General features: G+C 43.6%; 3 protein-coding genes across 9 annotated transcripts; 1 reads left to right on the plus strand and 2 right to left on the minus strand.

Moving 5' to 3' along the window:
• Positions 1-1,000: 1,000 nt before the first annotated feature.
• LOC122404293 (pumilio homolog 23) lies at positions 1,001-4,290 on the minus strand. Its single transcript, XM_043408251.1, has 2 exons — positions 4,182-4,290; positions 1,001-3,237 (listed from the first exon to the last, which is right to left on the minus strand). The coding sequence occupies exon 2, from the start codon at positions 3,130-3,132 to the stop codon at positions 1,330-1,332; it is 1,803 nt and encodes a 600-aa protein (XP_043264186.1). The 5' UTR covers positions 3,133-3,237; positions 4,182-4,290; the 3' UTR covers positions 1,001-1,329.
• Positions 3,416-17,281, minus strand: LOC122404360 (anaphase-promoting complex subunit 11-like). Of its 7 annotated transcripts, none has more exons than XM_043408382.1 (4): positions 17,111-17,281; positions 16,807-16,926; positions 15,733-15,897; positions 7,125-7,255 (listed from the first exon to the last, which is right to left on the minus strand). In XM_043408382.1, the coding sequence occupies exons 1-3, from the start codon at positions 17,127-17,129 to the stop codon at positions 15,782-15,784; spliced, it is 255 nt and encodes an 84-aa protein (XP_043264317.1). In that variant the 5' UTR covers positions 17,130-17,281; the 3' UTR covers positions 7,125-7,255; positions 15,733-15,781. The 7 variants fall into 7 exon arrangements, with proteins under 7 accessions (XP_043264299.1, XP_043264308.1, XP_043264249.1 ...); XM_043408392.1 differs by lacking the exon at positions 7,125-7,255 and adding an exon at positions 11,253-11,384; XM_043408400.1 differs by lacking the exon at positions 7,125-7,255 and adding an exon at positions 14,657-15,316.
• Positions 17,282-17,854: 573 nt separating this feature from the next.
• Positions 17,855-20,722, plus strand: LOC122404862 (menin). The gene is made up of 4 exons (XM_043409176.1): positions 17,855-18,649; positions 18,771-19,081; positions 19,162-19,301; positions 19,377-20,722. The coding sequence occupies exons 1-4, from the start codon at positions 18,085-18,087 to the stop codon at positions 20,179-20,181; spliced, it is 1,821 nt and encodes a 606-aa protein (XP_043265111.1). The 5' UTR covers positions 17,855-18,084; the 3' UTR covers positions 20,182-20,722.
• The last annotated feature ends 193 nt before the right edge of the window (positions 20,723-20,915 follow it).

Here is a 20,915-nt window from a genome sequence, read left to right on the forward strand (position 1 = left end):
ACGAGTTTCCTCGAGACATCCCGCGCGCCATCGTGTTTTTCTCTGTAAAATAGGAACCGCCCTGTCCCTGTCGCAACCGCACGAGATTTTACGCTTCGAGTAGCAGTAATTGTTTTCGCAACACGAAATCGAAATCTTTTCATCGTCGGGCGTAACGTTCTACGCGAGATTATTGTGGGAATCGTTTCGCTACGAACTTATGGCGAGACGGTGCGATTACGTACACGTAACAAAATTTCACCCTCTATGATCGTTGCATCATCGTTCGTTGGATATCTTCTTTAGAATAGCGTATGATGTATGTCGTAATGACACTCTTTTTCTCGATGGGAATGAAAACGTAGAGATAAATTACTGATATCGTGTTACGTATATAAATGTGCACTTTTCCAGCTATTCCGGATCGTAGAGGGTTTGAATAAGCAATAACTGTAAGGCTACGAGATACGTACATACAATCAAGTACAAGAATAACCCTGGTTATTGGACTTCTTTTTTTCTTTCGCTCGATAATTATATAACAGATGAAACGTACTCGTTGTTACAAAAAAGTACTTAAAAAAAAAAGAATGTAACTAGTACACGCTATGCTCTCTCTCTCTCTCTGTCTCTACAAAAAATACCGTATGAAAATATTCTTACATGCTTGTTACTAAATTTTTCGGAAAGACAAGAAACGCTACTGTAAAACTCGTAGGAGATGTCCAATTTTCTTATATAATTTCCGGAAAAGTGTACGAGTCATAGTCAGCCGCTTAAGAACTTGTTACTCCATTAAAACAACTACCTTAAAGGAATATAATTTATTATCGATAATTCTTATCCGAGGTATCGTTAATGCATTTGAGTTTTTACTTGAGTCGATGTACAATGTAGAAAAACACGGTGTATCGACCTTTTCCTAGTCAATTGATAGATTTAATGATCGCAACGAGTAATGTAACGAATGCTAATACAAATTTTTACTTTGTACGCGTCGAAATGTAACCACCGTATATGTACATTTAAGTCTAGTCATCGTCGGGAGGTAAAACGAATTTATCGATCATACGCATTAGGGAACTTTGCTCAAATCTAGATTACGAATCATTGTATGTTTTCCTAGCTACATTGTGTTGCAGGGATGTATGATGGATTCTATAAATTGTATTTATGAATTCACGAAATACATAATTATTCTATGTCATAATGCTTAAAGAAAGAGCACGCAAACAGTTTCATTTCACCTTTACATTTTATTTTACATGCGCGCAGATTGCAAGTTTTCTAAAATTTATTTAATATAAATACAATAATGTAAAAAAAAACGAAAATGATTGCGAGATGCGATCATTTTTTCGGCTCGGTCGAGTCCCCTATTATATTTGCAAACAGAGCTCTCGTCTTTTCTTCCTTTCCCAGCGCTTCCGTCCAGTCCTTCTTGTTCCTTGCAAATAGAGGAACGTTAAATTTATTATATATAATTAGTCCCGATTTCGTGGAACGCAACGATTCTCCAACTGCAGCTAATTCTTCCATGATTAAAATTCTTTGATTTATGCGCGCCCACTGCCACATCCTTTCTAAACTTCTGGAACCGTGTGTACTTGTAGCTAATTGTGCCCAGCATCCTTTCATCTTCTTTGCAAGCTTCTCCCTACTTTTCTCACCTATGTACTTACTATCCATAAAAGCGTCCGCGATACGACTACCTTTTGGATCACCAAACAAACTCAATAGTTCCTCCTTGTCTGTTTCCAACAAGGAATTAACAATCTTTATTGGCTTATTAAACTTGAGAATAGCTTGCACCATTAAGCTTCCATGCAAGTTGACAATGAATTTCGAATTGTCCTGTTTTCGAAAATCTTCTAACTGTTCCTGTGTTTTCAAAGTTGCTATGCACATCACGATCAGATGCTGCTTCTCATTCGCTTCGCAATTAAATAGTTTCAAAAGTGCACTTACAAATGCACCCTGCTTTATTTGCAGTCTCATACAAGCATTTCCCAAGCTAGCCAGAACTCCTGTGTAACCCTTCTCAAGAATGTCGGAAACACAGGTAAGAATTTCTTCAAATATTTTCTCAAAATCTTCTTTTACAGCACAGTGATCCAACAGCCTCTGTACACTGAAGTTTGTACTTTGCGTCAGGGACAATTCTTTCAAATTACCCAAAAAATACTGTTCATAAATTCTGTATAGAGATTTAGGTTCTGCTACTGCTAGACAAGCCTCCAATAATCTGATGGAACATTCCGCTTCAAAGATGTTTGATATTTGTTGGTTTTCTTTAGGTTTGAAACATTCGTTGGTAATTTTTTGAATATATGTTTCTGTTGTCTCACGATGTATATCCTTCAAAGAATACAAAATACTTTGCAATAATCCGGACGTAAGTTCGTCCTGACCAAATTCAAGAAACTGAGGCCATTTGTGAAATCTGTTGCAAATTTGCAATAACAAGTCTTTATATTCTTGTATCACCGGTCGTCTAGCGGCAAACAACGATTTCTTTTTCTCGTTATGATCGCGTTTGTCGATCAATCCTCCAAGGCATTCGAACACGGTTCTCAAAAGATGATTCGCGTACGTGTCGAACACGAATTCTTCTATGTTATTCGTAAAGTATTTGCTTAGTCTCAACACAATATCGTTATAAGCCTTTATTTCGGATTCCTTAATCTCTATACCAGCATCCGCGTTTTCCTCGGAGGATGATTTCTCAGATCCATCTTTGTTTCCTCTGTCCGCGCAAGTTGTTACGATTGTTTGCAAAACGTGGCTAGCAAATCTATCGCTGCTGAGTGGTCGAAACGAGGAGCCAAAAGCGTCGACCAACCTCTGTATCGTTTCTAAATTCGCATATTTTAAAAACGAATCCAGTATCCTGGACCCGATTTGATTTTGAGCATATTCGATCTCGTGACCAATAGTTTGTTCGTACACGTTATTTACAAATATTAACTTTTCCTCCAGCGTGGGAAAATCGCGTTTCATTAATTCCAAGATACGTACCATGTACTGGTAAGTATCAGAATCAACGTGAGACCCATGGTTCCTTTGCCTCGCGAATTTCTTCGCCATTTGTATTTGAGAACGTTTTTTCTTTCGTTTCTTACCTCTTTCGTCGCCGCCGTTTTCGTTAGCCATTGTTTAAAGCAAACTTCTGATGAACAAACGTACGAACGTCATTAGTATCGCAACGAACATAACCTTCTTACGCGACACGTGAGGGATTCAGTATCGCACCGCCATCTGCGTGAAAGAAACGAAACTATTATCGATTATCTCGAACGTTTAAAAATAAATTAATAAACATATTTCGTATCTGTTATTGAAAAACATAGACGAACAACTTGAAAAGAAACGAACGCATAAAATGGCATTTACTTTAAAACGAAATAGGAACAGGCATCCTAACGTATGCGCAAAGTAAATGTTACTTTCCATTTTGCGTTTAAATTACATCTCGTTTATTTGTACCTTACGATTCTTTCCTTTATTTTACACACTCGAATTAATCTACATAAATCTTCGTACGTCATACCGTAATTCGTATCAGCACGTTTATTCGTATATCAACAAGAAAGAAAACTCTGCAATGGACGTAATAATAGTGGAAAAACGTGGAAGAGAGAACGACTTCCGAATTGCAATTCTTTGGAACTCACTAGCCGTTTGTCGCGTCACAGGCTCGGCTCGGATCTTTTGCAACCGTCTTTCAACAAATAATCACGGGAAAGTCTTAATTCGCACAAACGGATATCTACTATAGTTAATTAAAGGCCCCTTCGACTGCTATCACAAATAGAGAAAAGAGCACACGTTGAACTAAAGTAGCTCTCATCGAGGACAATAAATTTCTTCCTTATCTAGTATGAGTTATATATATAGAGGATCGTTGTTTCTTTCTGGATTGACATTGACAGTTTCTTGTTAAAAACATCTGGTGTAGCGCTCGTTTCGCGTGAATTCACGTTGAACCACTCGATTGATCGTAAAACGCATCCCCGAACAAATAAAATTTGCGATGTCTCTGTGTATTGAAATCCGTTACAGGTACCTTCGAACACCAAATAAGTTCTTCACTCGGACTTCCTCGATAACGGTGACGTCGATTCGTTCGTTGACGAATCGTTACTTCAATTTATACTAATAAAGTTCAATTTTACCTAAATTCTCGTCAACAGTTCGTTCACCTGCTATAATGCGCAAAGCTGTACGACAGCGTGGCAAAGTTTTGGAATGCAGACGTTTCAGAATGCGAATATTTTCTTCTTCAACGACACGACGCGACGTCAAACGGCCCCGTATTCCTCGCTGGACGGTGACTCGTCGCTGGGTGGCGGCCGAGGCGGTCTGGGAGGTCTGGGGGGTCTGTGATGATGCACAACAGGAGCTGGCCTCCTCGGAGGCGGCGGAGGATGAGTACCGTAGGAGGTGTCGTCCCCCTCCTCGCTACTAGGTGAAGGTGACGGTGCTCTGTCTTCTTGTTCTTGCAACAGCTGTCGAAACTCTTGAATGGACTCGTTCAGGGACCAAAGTTGGGAGAGCAGTGACAGATCCAGTTGTCGAAGTCCAAACTGCAACACAACGGTTAGGAAAAATGATCCTCGGCGGTTGGTTCAGCGATTGCATAATTTCCAAACTTTTTGGAAGGAAGATAGTCTGATTAACTTGGAATCAAATTGTACTTAGATTTTTGGCGGAGAATCATTGGATTATTATTTGTTGCTCGAACGAGCGTCGCGCAATGTATGCTCTATCCGATCAGACACGTTCACTTTTACCAAGCGGTTGCCAAGGCAAATGCTGTTTCGTGATTTACGAACTGAAACGACGTATTTCCAAGCAAGTAGCGACTCACCGGTCGTGGGAATGAAGGAAGAGGGAGTTGGATAGGAGGCGCAAAATGAGAATGGAAATGAGAGGTGTCGGCGTGCTGAGAAGGAAGGTGAAGAGGACGAAGAGGAAAGACCCAGGTGGAGGTAGAAGGAACGAAGGTGAAAGAGAGCGGTCACAAAAAGGTGGCGAAGGAGGGGAGTCACGCCTGAGGGAATGCAGCGTGGGAGCGGCTGTGCCAGTTCGCTTCGTGTCTGGATTGACTATTAAACTATTAGCCTAACTTCCAGCCAAACTATATGTTTCTGACGCCGATTAATATTCCACGCATCCCATATCCAATATTCCATTTACGTATCTACATAATTGTTCCTATAAAACGCGTACCAGTGAAAATATGCAAATCCATCGACACTATTTCTATCGCGATTTTATGCATACCTATTTCGACCAAAAGGTGTCTGCATTTGGATGCAAATAACTGTGGAAATAATAGCTAAAAAATAGCTATAAAATAAAAAAACAATATTGTTCTCGTTCCTTGTTATGTATTAAATTCAAGGACGTTCATATCTCGGTTACTTTAAATACTCTGATGCAAAGTTGATTGCGATTGAGAATGAATATTCATAATTTCGCAATGCTACGGCAAGAGAATATCGTTACAAGGTTGATAAATGTCATGAGTCAATGTCAGTCATGTTAGTTTACTTTATACAGAGTAATTCGTCTTCCAAGATGATACAAGATACTCTTAAAATTTTTAAACACCGAGATTAATGTATTAATAGAAACAGATGTTTAAGTTCTACGCGTTTCTTCTGCGTGAAAAATGGTCTCTCGCGTCCTACTTGGATTGTAAGGCGCTCCCTGGTTTGGAAAACACTGGTTTAAGCTGTATGACATTTTGTTCCCAGCCGTGGAGAAGAAAAGCAAGGATCCGACATAACGGACAAAATGGTACGAGCGTTCATTTTACGGGAGGAGAGTGTCTTCTTTGTCGTTCCTTCCGCGTATTATCCCACGCTACGAATACATATTCATCGTGATCTGCAGTTTACCCACGCACTAACGTGGCCCCAAGGTAACGGATCAGATTGACGGAACTAAAACGAGAAAATTGTGGAGAAGGAAAGATAGAAGACGAAACGACGCCGTGCATACGAGAAATTTCGATTTTACGAAGAAAAGAATCACGACCACGATTATGGCTATGCCTATAAAATTCCATGAATTTAATCCTTAACCCGCGCACAACACTTTGCGACTCCGAGGACATGCATCAATGTTTTAAAAATCTCTTAACAGTGACGATTTCTCACACCAGGAAGGATACGCTTGGAAGAAGACTATTTTTATTAAAAATTACATTTCAATTTGTACCTCGTTATCCACGTTCATCCATGATCTAATATATAATCTCGTCAGAAACGAAAACTAATTTTAATTAAAACGGAGTTAAAACGACTAGATTTCTATTAAGATTACCGATACTCGAATCATCTTGTTCTGCCATTTATAGAAACTCGTAAATCGGTGGAATTTTCCTGTCAGCTGGTAAATACGGTTTACACGATGCGGATGACTAACGGTGTCTACTACAGCCACGACTTCCGCGACAGAATATTTATACCCTATTGGTATTTCAAATTTCGAATTTTATACAAAGCCGTAAATGTTGATCGTAGAAGTTAATATTTAAAATCTAACTTTCAACCATGATTTGTAATTTACATATCTTGGCGATTTATTTACGATCCCCGTAAAGTATGTTAATTAAAACTCTATCCCACACAATTTAAACAGTACAGCGTCTAAGAGATTACGTATAGGCGCAGCATTGAGGAGTTAACACATCACGCGTCTCTCTTCTTATGGCCAACCGACGTTCGCGACTTTCAATATCATCAGTGCGGAGGAACAAAAAAAAACCGTTCGTTTTTACAGATTTCAGATTGCATCCGTGGTAGTTTACATTTCTTTTTAGACGTTAGACGCAGCGCCTGGACGATCGAAAGCGTTTTACGTAACATAAAGAGAAAATTGTTGTTTCCACCGCGCGTGATCGTGTCGCAATGCGCTAGCTGCTGGGATTCCGAAGAAAATGTAATCGTTTTCTAATATCGACCATACGATTCCGGATCGGGCAACAACGAAGGGACAGCAAGCTAACAATGTTTCGACAATCACCATTTCTCTCCTGAGTATAGCCAGCTGAGTGTCCAGAGTGGTGAGCTGTCTGGCAGGTGGCGATGGCCTGGACGATGATTGGATCGAAGTTTTACCGCCTCTTTGAGTTTTGCTGGAGGATCTGGTGGGCGGCGGCGGTGGCTCGCAACCCTCGCGTCCACCGCTCAAATTAAATCCGCTCAAACTCCTCGGCAACGGTGGCAAACCTTGTAAGGAAGACATCGCGATCCTCTCTTGTAAACTGCAAAAACAAAACAATTTACATTCCAACTACACGATTTGCCGATTCCTCTCTCAATCTTTCCAAAGTCGAGTCACACACATACTCTCTGTGATCTTTATTATCAAGTACATAGCTTTTAGGGAAATACTAAGGATCCGGCATCTGTTCTATTCGACCTTGCGTTATTCGTTTAAAAAAATACCGTTTTACTCGCGGCTCTATTGTTTCTCGATTTGTCGATTCCCGAGACCTTGGCCTAAGGCCAACGAGTCGCACAACACTCGAGGAATCGTACATCGATTTCCCGCTAATAATCCAACAATGGCGTCGACGCTCGGTCGGTTTTCCTCGACGATGGATCTCAGATACGCGATAAAGGAAGCAAGTCTATTAACCAGCCGACGATTTTTTCGCGTCAATGGCACTTTTCTCGCGCGAACGACAAACGAAGTAGGTTAGGAGGTAAGGTAAATTAAAACCGCGACGATACCGATACAGAACCGCGGCGAAAGAAAATTATTAAACGCATCCGGTATCCCACATTTCTTTTTAGTCTTTCGTGTGTGCTTTGACACGTAATTAAATCGTTACGGCAGAAACGTACGGGCGCGTCGAATGCGCCGTGTAACTCGAGAAAGTCGGTACATCGAACCGCCGGATCGTTACATTCAGACATCAATCTCGTAATAGGTTTACAACCGACCGCGAAGTTCGCCACCAGCGGTATCACGGCTCTTTGATAATCAATGCATTAACAACGACGCGTTCTGTTGACCTGCGAAACATTATATCGACCATTTAACACCGACGCGCGACCGTTGCTCGGGGCACACCGCGAATGAAACGGATCCGTCGCGAATCGCGCTGGCACTTTGGTTTCAGAATTGGAAGGAACGTTTAATAAAAAAAAAAAACTCGGAGGAAAAATTGTCTTGACCTGTATGTAGGTCAGCAGAGTATTGCACAATCGATTACCTGCCAATTGGGAATCATACTCAATCCCACCATTTCAGTTGTTGTCATGTTTTCTAAAGTTACGGGCATTTATTAAACATTATTGCTTCACGAGGCAACAAAGCTCTCGATTTTAACTTTCTTGGGATCCCCATCTGATGGATAGATCCAACGATAACAAACGCTCACGTTTTATACTGCCTACCACGACTTACATCTAGATCACCAACGATAACGCGTACAAAGATAAAATGATCGCACCACCTATCAGTACCAGAGCAAATAGTAGATATCGACATTATCTGGAACGTGTGGAATAACGGAAACGAAACAAGTGTACTCTTTGGAAAACAAACTTGATAAAACGTCGTCGTGTGTAATGTAAAGGGTAATGACGTATTACCTCAGGAAATTAAGATCACCGACTTTCTCGTTTTCGCAGTGATCGAGTCCGTTGACTCGATCGCCGTCGACGGGGTCCCCGTCGTCCCCGGACAACGTGATCTGCGTGGACGAATAGTGGACACCGGCGTCCAGCCAGTCTTGCCGATGAATGTTGTCGTTCTCGTTCTCGATCGCGTTCTGGTTGTCCTCGTCGTCGTTCGATGCGGCTTTACGCTCTGGTTCGTCCATAACGACCACCGTGGCACGGTCAACGCTCGAAACGAACTTGCCGTTTTCATTCACGCTCGATTCCTCCGCGGTCCTCTTCTCCCGGTTTTTCGACAAGCACGATCTCTGAGCGGGCGTCGGTCGACCCTCGATCCTCCTCCCTTTCTCCACACCCTTATCCACGGAATGCAATCTCGACAGTTTCGAGTCCACTATTGGCGCCAGATCGCCGAACGACACGTTCAACCTGGGGTGAACCACAGGTTTCGCCGTCGACTCGTCGTCTTTGCCATTCTCGTCGTTGCACGGCGCGGCGAGAGATCGATGACCCGAATTGACGTTCTGTTCTTTGGATTCCCGAGCGTTTCCTGATACCTCGAGCTTCCGGGAACCCCCGTCATCCGCGGGATTCTCGAGACTACGCGGTGTCTGACCGTGGGCCACGCTCTCCTGCGCCGACGAGGAACATTTCTCGCTCGATTCCGCGGAATTTTCCCGTTGTTCCTGGTCGACGCCGCGTTGGTGCCGCCTTTCCCGCGGATTTCCACGACGATCGTCCTCGTCTTCGTTCCTTTCACTCGCGTTTCGAGCGGCTCTGCGATCCCTGTCGACGACCCGAGCATGCTCGACGGTTTCGTTGCCGGTCTCTTTGCCCGACGAGGGCTCTTTGATCGACTCGTAGACGACCGTACGACCGCCGGGGACCGGCGGTGGCACCTGTTGCTGATTCGGCGGTTCCTGATCGGACCTCCAAGGTTTGGTGTTGGGCGGCGGTGGTGCCTGCCTGGTCGGACAGGGCGGCCTTGGGGATCTTTTAAGGGCCTCAGCGACCACCTGCCTGCTCGGTCGCGGTGGCACAGGCGGTGGGTGAGGCCTCTGCGTCGCTGCCAACTGCATTTTTATCTCGAGCGACAGTCCTCTCACGCGTACTCGTCCCGCGGCACGGACATGGCTGGCTTTTCTCTTTTTCCTTTATCTGAAACGCGATTCGTATCGGGGTCATACGCGATAACAGGGATCGATAGTCATCTTTCCGTTCTCGTTCCAACCCGCGGCGAACATTTCGCGCCTCTTCCCTGCCCTCGCCGACTACTATTTCAGTGGCGGACGAATCATCGGTTGAGTCAGAGCCTAAAACGAAGCGTTTTTGCGCGCACTCGACGCTGCTGCAACGCGATCGGCTGTTCCGCGTTACGCGATCTGCCAGACCTTTAGTCAGCAACGAGCGACGATAGGCGTATCCCTCGCGGTTCCTTTCAACGACACCGACGTGGATTCACAAAAAATTACCACTGGACCGTGTCACGACGGACACTCGGAGTTTTTCCAGGTTTTTCGGACGCTCGACGAACGAGAATAACGCGCACAGAATGTTGTCGCTACGCCAGGCACGTTAGGATCGACGAGGACCTCGTTGAAACTCGTAGCCGCGGTATCCTCGATCCGTTGCCTTCTATCCTCTATCCTCGTTTCCCTTTCCACTTGGCCAGGGTCCCACTGGTCGACCGCGGTTAGCGTGTCCTCCTAGTTTCTCTCTCTGTTGCCCGCTGAACGGACCGCCGCGAACTGACTTCGCGATCCCACAAACATCCTTCGCGTTCGAGGGACCACGTGACTGGCTCGAGCTCGAGTTCTCGGGGCATCAGGTAGGCAGCAGACGTGGTAACGTCGAGCCTTTGTGCCTACCTCCGCGACCACTGTACGTGTGCACGATCCCGTGCGATTGTGTGAGGGAGCGAGAGGACGCCGAGTAGGTGGGACGGGGACGGACGAGATAGAGTGGTATGGATAACGGAGAGAGGCCAACCTAACGATACAGAGAGAGACGGGGATACAGAACGAAACGACGAAACGCGTTGCTCGAGTGGAAGAGAGAAAACTGGCGTACACCTATTCCGGAGGGAAGATGATTGTGCGTAGCGAGGCGGGCTGAACGGAGATGGACAAATTTTATCCTCGATAATGAATAATGGATACGCGCCAAGGCTTGTTACGTTAACTTAAAATTCGAAATTTCTACGACTTAACGATCTAACATTTTAACATTTTTACAGCGTTGAATGTGAATATACAAAAGGTACGAATTTGACGGATATTAAAACGAGTGGGTCGGAGGCGGACGAGATAGAGCGGTGTGGATAACGGGAGAGGCGAACGATACGAGCGAGATAGAGCCCGAGTGAACGAACGAGGAAACGCAGGGTGAAGCGGAAAAAAGAAAACTAGCACCTTTCCGGGGGGAAGACGATCGTTGCTAACAAATATTTGAAGCTTACAAACGATACAAGACATCCCGCGTGAATATCCCTTTTCAGGCACTTTCTACAAACCGAGGAAAAACGAAAGTTTTCCATCGGCCACGCGCCGCGACGTTCGAACTAGAAAAGAATTTTTCCATCGAGGTGGCATTTTTTTAAATGGCGCTACCTGTTTGTGACCTCACCGTGTCGTGGCTGACGTCAAGACCAGTTAAACGACCTTGAAACGACCTTGAATTTAGAAACGTGGAATCAACGAACGGAGACGTTTCCGTGGAAAATTACTTTGTTTGGATTCAAGCTCCCCCAGGCATGTTTTCTGACTGAAACAAAAAGTATCGAACAGCAATTAAATTTGAGATCGCGGTAGATTTCCTCGTGTCCAATCTAATAGAATAAAATACGAGTTCGAAAGATTGTTGACAATTTTGTGGGATTGGAGAAGGTTTAACAGAATTTCTAACGACACTCGTAGCGAACCGAACCTTTCGTCGCACATCCAATTCGATTCGAACACACCTCGAGCGTATCAGGCCTGTCGCTAATCGCGAGCGAGTAGGGAGACTAACGTGTGTGAGCGCGTGTGTGGGGTAGAAAGAGACAGGAGGTAAAAGTGGGGAGAGAAAAAGAGTATAAAAAGCAGGACGAGAGTGATCGAAGTGGTGTGCGTACGCGATTACGTGCGCGGTGCGAGAGAGAGGGAGGACGAGGCGCGTATATAGCGAGTGAATGAGAATAATGATGCAAGCGAGAGAGGATGAGTAAGCTGTAGAGAGTGGAACGGACCGATGGAAATGTTAACTCGACGGAAAGGGGAAAGAAGGACTTACCGTGAATAGCGTGGAGCGATGTATGGTACTTTGGTGCTTATGGTACTTTACGATTCGTGACACTCGCTGGAAGAGGAATGAAAATACACGTTCCGACGTTTCTTCACCGATGGTCAAAGGTCGAAGGAAATTCGCAGGAACAAATCTGCGGATATTGCGAGTATATGGGCAAAAATAAATCTGGATAGGATAGGGATACAAAATCTGGACTTACGTGGTTTCCAATGGTCTAAAAACAAATTCTCGACCTTGCAGGGAAGATCAGTCGATGCGTTTACGAATACGACGATGAGGCTGATGTCGAAACGTACGAATCTATCATTATCAATGGTGTCATGCTGAAAATATTCGAAGGAGTTGTTACACGAAAACACAGTCTTTTGATACAGGATACGTACCTAAATATACTGCAACAAATCTTGCAATATAGTGTAATTATATTCGCTGCACTTGAGTCAAATATACAGGTTGACATTGTTTTTTATCGATTTCAACGAGGCTTTCGTCAAGGTGGACCGCTCAATTTTAATTCAAGAACTTGCCACCGTGGGTTGCATTGGGAATATGTTTTGTTGATCAATAAAGCTGCGGAGTATTCGAATCCAATTAGTATCGCTTCTGACGTGCAGGAGAATCTCGTTTAAAAGGAGAGATTACAGTTCTGACTCGCGAGGTGATTGAACTATTGTCTGGTTTTGTTGACGGTCCCGAATAATCGTACTTTTTCGTCGCGATACCGTACGTGTGCAGCGCTGTATATCGTGGCCGGGATCGTCGCGATATCGCGTGAGAGAGTAACCCATGGAGGGACTAAGACACGGAAGAAAAAGGAGAAAGAACTTGTCGGTAGAAACGAGAAGGAGAAAAAGGGAAGGGACCCATTAGGTCTCCTTGCTTCGTTCACCGCGAACTGCCTCGCGAAGGTCCGTTCTCTGCTCGAACCCGCGCACCACCACCTAGAACCCCACTTGACCCGCATTATTTTCTTTAACACACATAATATTCACCAGGAGGGCTCGATTATACAATATCCGTGGATTTTCTGTTGGATCATTTCAATCAAAAACAAAAAAAAACGTGCAACTTTGTCGCAGAACCTCTAAAATATATAACAATAAAAGAATTTTTCAACAACGCTGTTTGCCTGCTTTTCATTTACCAGCCCCGACTATCTGTCTCCTCTTAAATTCTAATTCAGTACTTTTAATATGTAGTTCCCAAGAACCGACAATTATAATTACAGCTTTTCCTCCGCAGGGCTAGCAATTAAGAATTTAATACTAATTTTTCAAATATGCTCGGAATTGCTCCAACCTACCCCGCCGTAATTGCGTTCATTGTCTACCATAACGTTTCCCTAACTGTGTTCCATGCGATGTGAACGAGTATTCTATGAAAACTTATAATTATTCTGTTTTTTTTTTTTTTGTAACTTTCCTAAATCTTTACTAAGGAAACGTGTTTGGTTCCTTCAGTACCGAATTATAATGTATCGCGTTTCGTGTATAAATGTTTTACAATTGTTACATCTACTCATGCGGATCACCTTTGCTGCAATTACATACTCTTTTCTCTTTTTTTCAGTAAGAGTTTACTCGCGGCGCTTAAAGCGATATCATAACATGGATACGTATAAATTATCACGGTTCACCGATGGAACACGATTATCCGCGTACATTTGAATTTCGTTCACACTCTATTTCCCGACGTAGACAAGAGCTACTCGTTCTACTTTCACCCTAATTCTTCCGTACGAAGCGCGGATTAACATCTTTGCATTGTGGTATGCCGAGGGGAACGAATTCCTAATTTCCTTGTCGCTAATGTATACGTGTTATGAAAAAAATCTCCTTCCGCTTTGGTACCAAACGATATTTCGCGTGTACAGCGCGATTCTCGAATATGAATCAACCTGTAACTTTTACAGATGCAATTATTTTTGGAGCACTCTTGATCCGAATCGATCCTTCTCATCATTCAACCATCGAAAACATAACTAACTGACAAACTAACTAATTAACTAACTAACTAACTAACTAACTAACTAACAAACAAACATTTCGCAAGATTAACATATTACAATAAAATAATCGAATACCTAGAAATAGACTATTTTTTAAGAACTCAATCTTTACGTTGAAATTGCATTCGTCGTACTAGATCACGTAACACTATCGCGATGATGTTATATCGAGTGTTAGATAAACAATGGAATCTGTAAACAGATTTCATTTAGTTTATAATAGAATTGCGTCTGGAGTACTCTCGTTTTCCAGATTTTGCTAATTAACTTGTGTTAGATCGAATCGGATTAAAATATATTACAAGTTTTACTAATAATGGGAAAGTTGATATGTTCTGGGTAGAATACTATGGAGATGTATCGTACCGAATATCTTGATCAGGTACAATCATTACAAACATTCATGCTCAACCTCTGTTGGGACTTATTTTAAAGGTAAACTGACTTTTTACCTCTTATTCGTTTCATTATATCATCAAAACATTTGACAATTACAAACATTCATGCTTAATACTAGAACTACCAAAGCAGTCAAAAGGACCCCATTGAGTAATTTCTAATAAGACTTGTAAAAAATTTATTCGACTGAATTTTTGAAAGTTTACTGTAATTTTCTATGAGAGACTGTATATACATTTATTTCCATTGCATTATATATTTTTTTATGTGTCTATCATCTTAATTGGTACAAATACATTCACTATAATTGTCGGTAGTTCTAGTGTTAACCTCTGTTGGGACTTATTCCAAAGGTAAACTGACTTTTTACCTCTTATTCGTTTCATTATATCATCAAAATATTTGAAAATATTTTTCTGATAGGGACAGTAGCGTTTTTATAAAATTTAATTCGCTGTATTTCGTACCGACATCGTGGCCATCGCGTATGCCAGACGTTAGGGGAACCGTTTCGTTCCGCTGCGTAGCGGACGGAATTCGATTGCGTTAAATAACATCTTCCACGGTGTAGGAAGCTTATTCGTCGAAAACGCCGGGAAGTGTGAATCGTACGGCGTCGAAGAACGCATTCTCCGACGGGTTTCGTTCACGGTATCGTGCCTCGCGTGATTAGCAAAACTTGTCCGAGGAAAACTGTTACGTAAGCTTCGCGATGAGAGAATCACGTTGCCGCGTCAAGTCGCATCGTTCGCGTCCGCGATCCGCTACAAATTGCCAGCAATCGCACGTCTCGATACAGTTTCGTCGCGCCTTGCAATTTCACCGTGCCGTTCTTCGGTACACTCGCGCGCACCTGTGCATCTGCATAGTGGCCTAGTTGCATGGGATCAGTGCATTTATGGAGATTCAACGAGATTGCTCGACGACTCTAGAAAGCCGATAATTCTATTTTTCGTTCCTCGCACCTATCCCGTACGTACCGCCACCGGGGGTTTTCAGGTCTCTAAAAGTAACAGGAAACACATCGTATTGCAAATTAATCTACGACACGCGTGAAAATCGATCGTAAACTTTCGTCTTCTTACCGAGGAAAGATCGACAGCCAGTGTCGTTCGAAACGTGTTTCGTAAACGACACCGAAATCGTACGAGTGATTCAGGGATATACCGGTAAACAGTTGGGAAGAATGGGATGCGCGCAAAGCACACCGATACATTCGTCCTTTTGTTATTTCTCCGGTTGGAACAGCTTAACCTAGTAAGAGGGTGGAAAAAAGCAGCGTGGACAGAGAGTACGCGACCTTGCACATCGCCGGTGCAAACAATGAGAGAACCGACCGAAACTCCCACCGAAACGACGAAAGCTACATAGATCCGAGCGAATTACAATCGCTGCACGCAGCGTAGAATGCAAGCGTACCTTGATTATTCGTTGCGTGCTGACACCTGCGGGACCATCGAGAAACCAGCTACTCCTTGAACTTCCATTCCTGACGACACATCGGACATTGATGACTGGTTTGTTGGGAGTGCAGCCACTTCATGATGCAGTGTATATGGAAGCAATGCGAACATTGACCCCAAACTGGAACAGCATCGAATCGTCGATTTTACGAGAGAATCGGTCCGATCGTTTCGGTTAGCTGACGCGCACGCACACCGTGCGATTTGTTTAACGACTGGCAACCGGCGTTTGCGAGCGTTTACATTGACACGCGCGAGTACGCGCGCGTGAGAACACGGTTGTGTCGTGTGCGAGGGATCCGTTTCGTTCAGGACAACGATCGATATTTACTCCCGCAACTGCGCAGACTTTACCGCGGCATTTTATGAATGATCCCACTGATTTTACCCGGCATACAGTAGGCCAAACGACCATTAAGTAAATTACAAATAAATATAAGTACCCCACGAATCATAAAATTCGTCTTGTTTTAATCAGAGAAATGTAACGAATGTGTTGAAAAAATCTGTATGTAAAAGGAATTAAAAATAAAGAAAAACTTTGCTATCGCATAAATACTGTCTCATGTACATTCAATGTCGTATCACATTACACTACTCCGGATACATGACCAGGCACGGTCCTTATCATTATACCACTGTATATCGAATACTCTGATAAACTGTCGGCAATGCACTCACTAGTTTACTCATTCGTCCATTTTATATGAATAAAATGGCGCACTATAATGAATCTCGTACTTCGAATCGAAAATACGAAGCATACGTAACTGACGCCGACTTTTTATAGAATTTGATTGTTTTCTTTGTTCGAAGGCAAAAAAGAAGAGTTAATAGATGCATGTCAACGTTTGAAACATGCATACATTCAATAATAAACGATACCGCGATATCGCGGGGTTGGCGGTTAAGCGATAGGTTGCAAATTCCATAGTAATACGGGGCAGGCGTACAATGTGTTAAGAATCGGATAAAATAACTTAGAAAATATCGATAGAACGAGTAAGACAGGCTTTAAAATGTTACGTACCCAATGGACAATCGTCTCCAGGAATTTTGCAATCCGGACAACTAGCATCAAAAGGCATTCTGCATATACCACAATTGTCGTCGTTCGCAATCCAACGCCAGGTAGCGACACCGGTCCAACCTATACAAAATTTTATGTACGTTACTCAACTTATAAATATAGCAAATTCATATTTTAAACGTACGCATTGAAATGTAAAAAACGTATAACGTCTAAAACTCGTTTCGCCTTCCAATGCATCGTATAATAAACGTAGACAACGTACGAAGTAACCGAATGTTGCAAATTTGTATCTCCTACTAACCTTTTATCGTAACTTTCATTTTGTACTCGTTACAGCGAAGCAGAGTATAACGCACAATGTTGGATATGTTCACGTTTCGAGAGATTTACACTAATTCTTTAGAAATTGTAGAAAAATGAATGTTTTCGAGTTGAAAAAAAGGACAACGCGAGATCGAAACGTCTAACCGAATATGATTCGCAACTGCAATCGTTGCGCCATCTTACAGCCTTAACTTGAACCATGGCCTAGTGACGAAATTTGGAACGTTACGAATCGATTTGAATCTATTTTGAAAAAAACGTGGAAAAATACCACACCATGAAAAACTAGAGATAGATAGGCATAATATGTTTTCTACTGTCTTTTTCCATACGAATGACTTACTATTAGACACGAGGCATCGAACTGTGATGTGTTGCGACCAAGAAAATGGCGGGAACTGATTTTAGGACTTCTAGTGAGAGAAATACCCTGTACAAGAACGAATAACTGCAATCTTTCAGCTTTTCTTGAATACTGTATGTCATACAGTTAATAATAACAAAAAACTATACACTTATTTTATTTAGAAGAGTTCCTCTATAGGAATAATCAGATCCATGCTTTTGAGAGAAGCTTCTAGAACATAAAACGCATGTATTGAGAACTGTTGCACCATATTACGTCAGAATGGTCGTTCGCAGAGAAACCCGCCTTGTCGCTTTGTCGTATAGAACGTACGAACGCAAAACTCAATGGAAACGGTCCTAGTGGCGGCGCGCCGCTGGCTGATACGCGGTTGTGGTTCGTTTTGTGGTGCGGAAATGTGAGAGTTTCGCGTCGAGAACGAGAAAATCGACACCGACTAGCGTGCGTCGTTAGTCAACGAGGAGGAAACCGAACGGATCACACGAATTCGCCAAAGGTTTCTGTCAAGATAAACACGAAATAGGATGACACTCGTGGTTTGAACGAAGATCTCGATCTCGTGCGTGCAGTCTGCCAGTTGCGACATGGCGGGTTTTCGAGACGAGGACAAGGCTCTGTTTCCTATACAGAGCATCTCCTCCATCGTGCAGATTTTCCAGAACCAGCTGGAAAACAGCTCGGAGCCGGATCTGGCTTTGCTCTCGATTCTCGTCGGCGCGGTCGAGAATTCCCTAACCTGCAATCGAACTTTTGCGTCGCAGGAAGCCACTGTTTACGACGAGCTGAAATTGCCGGCGGTCGAGTTTCACATCGCGGAGGCACTTTACACCAAGTTCCACGCCGTGATCAAGGGAGCGGTCGATCTCACGGTTTACGACACCAAATACGCGACCAGAGAACTCGTAAAAAAGGTCTCGGACGTGATATGGAATTCTCTCACTAGAAGCTACTATAAAGATCGCGCGCATTTGCAAAGCCTCTATAGCTACCTCACAGCGAATAAACTGGATTGTTTCGGGGTGGCGTTTGCCGTGGTTGCCGGTTGTCAGGTGTTGGGATTTAAGGATGTGCATCTTGCTATGTCTGAGGACCATGCCTGGGTGGTATATGGAGAGGATGGAACAGAAACAGCAGAGGTTACATGGCATGGTATGTAATTCCCTTGGTACACAGCAAGTAAAACAATAATTTCAGACCCATTTATATGCAAATAATATTTTTACCCTTGTAAATTGATGGAACAAATAAGAAAATGAAACTGTTTTATTAGGAAAGGGAAATGAAGATAAACGTGGACAACCGGTCGAGCCTGGTGTGGCTTCAAGATCCTGGTTGTACGTGAATGGACAGGCAGTTGTATGCTCCAGGGCTATGGAAGTTGCTACCATAGTATCGGCTATTAATCCTAGTTTAAGCGCGACTGCTGATGCAGCAGAAGTGGCTCTGCTCCAGCAGGAACTATTATGGTTGTTATACGATTTGGGTCATCTGGCAAAGTATCCTATGGCTCTGGGTAATCTGGGAGATCTCGAGGAGGCTGCGCCTACTCCAGGTAGACCTCCAGCCATTGACCTGTTTCAGGTACGTATGCAAACGTTTACCATTGTAGCGTCGTGCAGTTGCACGTATCGGCATTTTGTCACGCGATTTCGTCTTTTCAGGAAGCCATACGAACAGCGAGAAAGTATTACGGGAATGCCCATGTATATCCTTATACCTATCAAGGCGGTTATTTGTACAGACACGGACTGCACGCGAACGCGTTGTCGTCGTGGGCAGACGCGGCAGACGTTTTAAGAAAGTAAGTAGACCGACGGGAAACGAAACAGCCTGTTATCGTTATTCTTCTATTTATTCCGTTACTAACGCACTACAGGTACGACTATTCGAGGGACGACGGAGAAATATATAAGGAACTGTTGGAAATAGCAAACGAGTTGATACCGCACACAGTGCGAGCGGACGAGCGTCTGTTACGACAACCGCGATGTTTCGCGTACCTGTTGAGGTTCTACGACGGAATATGCCAGTGGGAAGAGGGCGCGAATACACCGGTACTGCACATAGGATGGGCTCGACCTTTGGTGAACACAATCTCGAAGTTCGACGCCGGTATTCGCGCTCAGGTCATTATAGAGTGTTACGACGTGGAGGCGAAACAGGAGGAGGAGAGGGCGCAGAAGAGGGAGACCAGCCCGGAAGAAACATTGAACAACAACAACAACAATTATTGTAAGACGAAGGAGAGGGGCAACACGGCACGCGATTTGATCAAAAGCTTAGAGTCGAAAGTACCTTCTAATCCAGCCCCGATGCATCCTAGTATTCAAGCCTTGACCGCGGCGTGCAGCGAGAAAATACTTAACAGAGATTACCTCTTGCAAGGCGGCGGAGAACCGTTCGTCGCTCCGCCGGACGACGCTCTGCCGCCTGCACCTTCCACATCTCAGGAGAACCTTGATCCCGAGGTAGAGACTGATTCCGAGAACGAGAGGCCAAGGATAACGTTGTACAGTCAGAAGATGAAGGGTCTGAAGGACCTGTTGCTGGCCGAGAAGCTGAACACGCACGCGATCTCGTTGCAGCTGACCGCGCAGAGTCAGGTACAAATCGGTAAGAAGTCGCGCGGCAGCGACGACGTTGGAGTCAGTCAGCGTCCAAAGAGGACGCGTCGGGAATAGTATAAGATCATCGACCGCCGTTTCGGTATCGTGAAGTATTGAAACAGTGCCACTAGATTTATTTCTATCGGTGGCGCGCGTACGCGAACGTATGGAAATGGTTTCCATATATCGTTAGAATCTCAGTCTTCGCTCACGGTTTCTTTCTGTTCGAGTGAATTCCCCGATCCAAGCTTCTACGCGGCAACGATCGCGGGGAAGCTGGGGCGATGGTGATGAATTTTGTGCCGTTTCGTTTTTGAACCCCCCGCGCCCCGCGCGTATCGTTCTTCGCGACGATTCGATCGATCGATCGTTACGCGAGTCATCGCGAAACACGTTCGCGCGGAAACCGCGGGACGCGTCGTCGTTTAGATACAGGAACGGGCAAAATGTATTTAAAAGAAAAATATTCGAACGACGAATACCTCGTCCACTTGTATTCTGTTCCGTAGTCAAAATGCTTGAAGGTATTCGTGAATTTTATTCGGTAGCCGATGCACGGAACACTTTTATTCGACCTCGTCGTCGGACACAGAATACGCAGGGTATTTTATAAAAATATTTTATTCGGTATTAATATCCGGTATATTTTAAACGAGACAAGTGCGCGTAGAGGCGTACGATGACGTTTGCTCTTTAAATTTTGTATATATTTACAAATTTAATTTATTTATTTATTTCGGACGAAATTTATAAATTTATAAACTCCGTCGGTTTTACATTCGTTTATAAATTTACTAATTTCATTTATT

The sequence above is a fragment of the Colletes gigas genome, unplaced genomic scaffold, assembly GCF_013123115.1.
Source record: "Colletes gigas isolate AHSC1104 unplaced genomic scaffold, ASM1312311v1 Colletes_gigas_Sc00001, whole genome shotgun sequence".
NCBI classification, from domain to species: domain Eukaryota; kingdom Metazoa; phylum Arthropoda; class Insecta; order Hymenoptera; family Colletidae; genus Colletes; species Colletes gigas.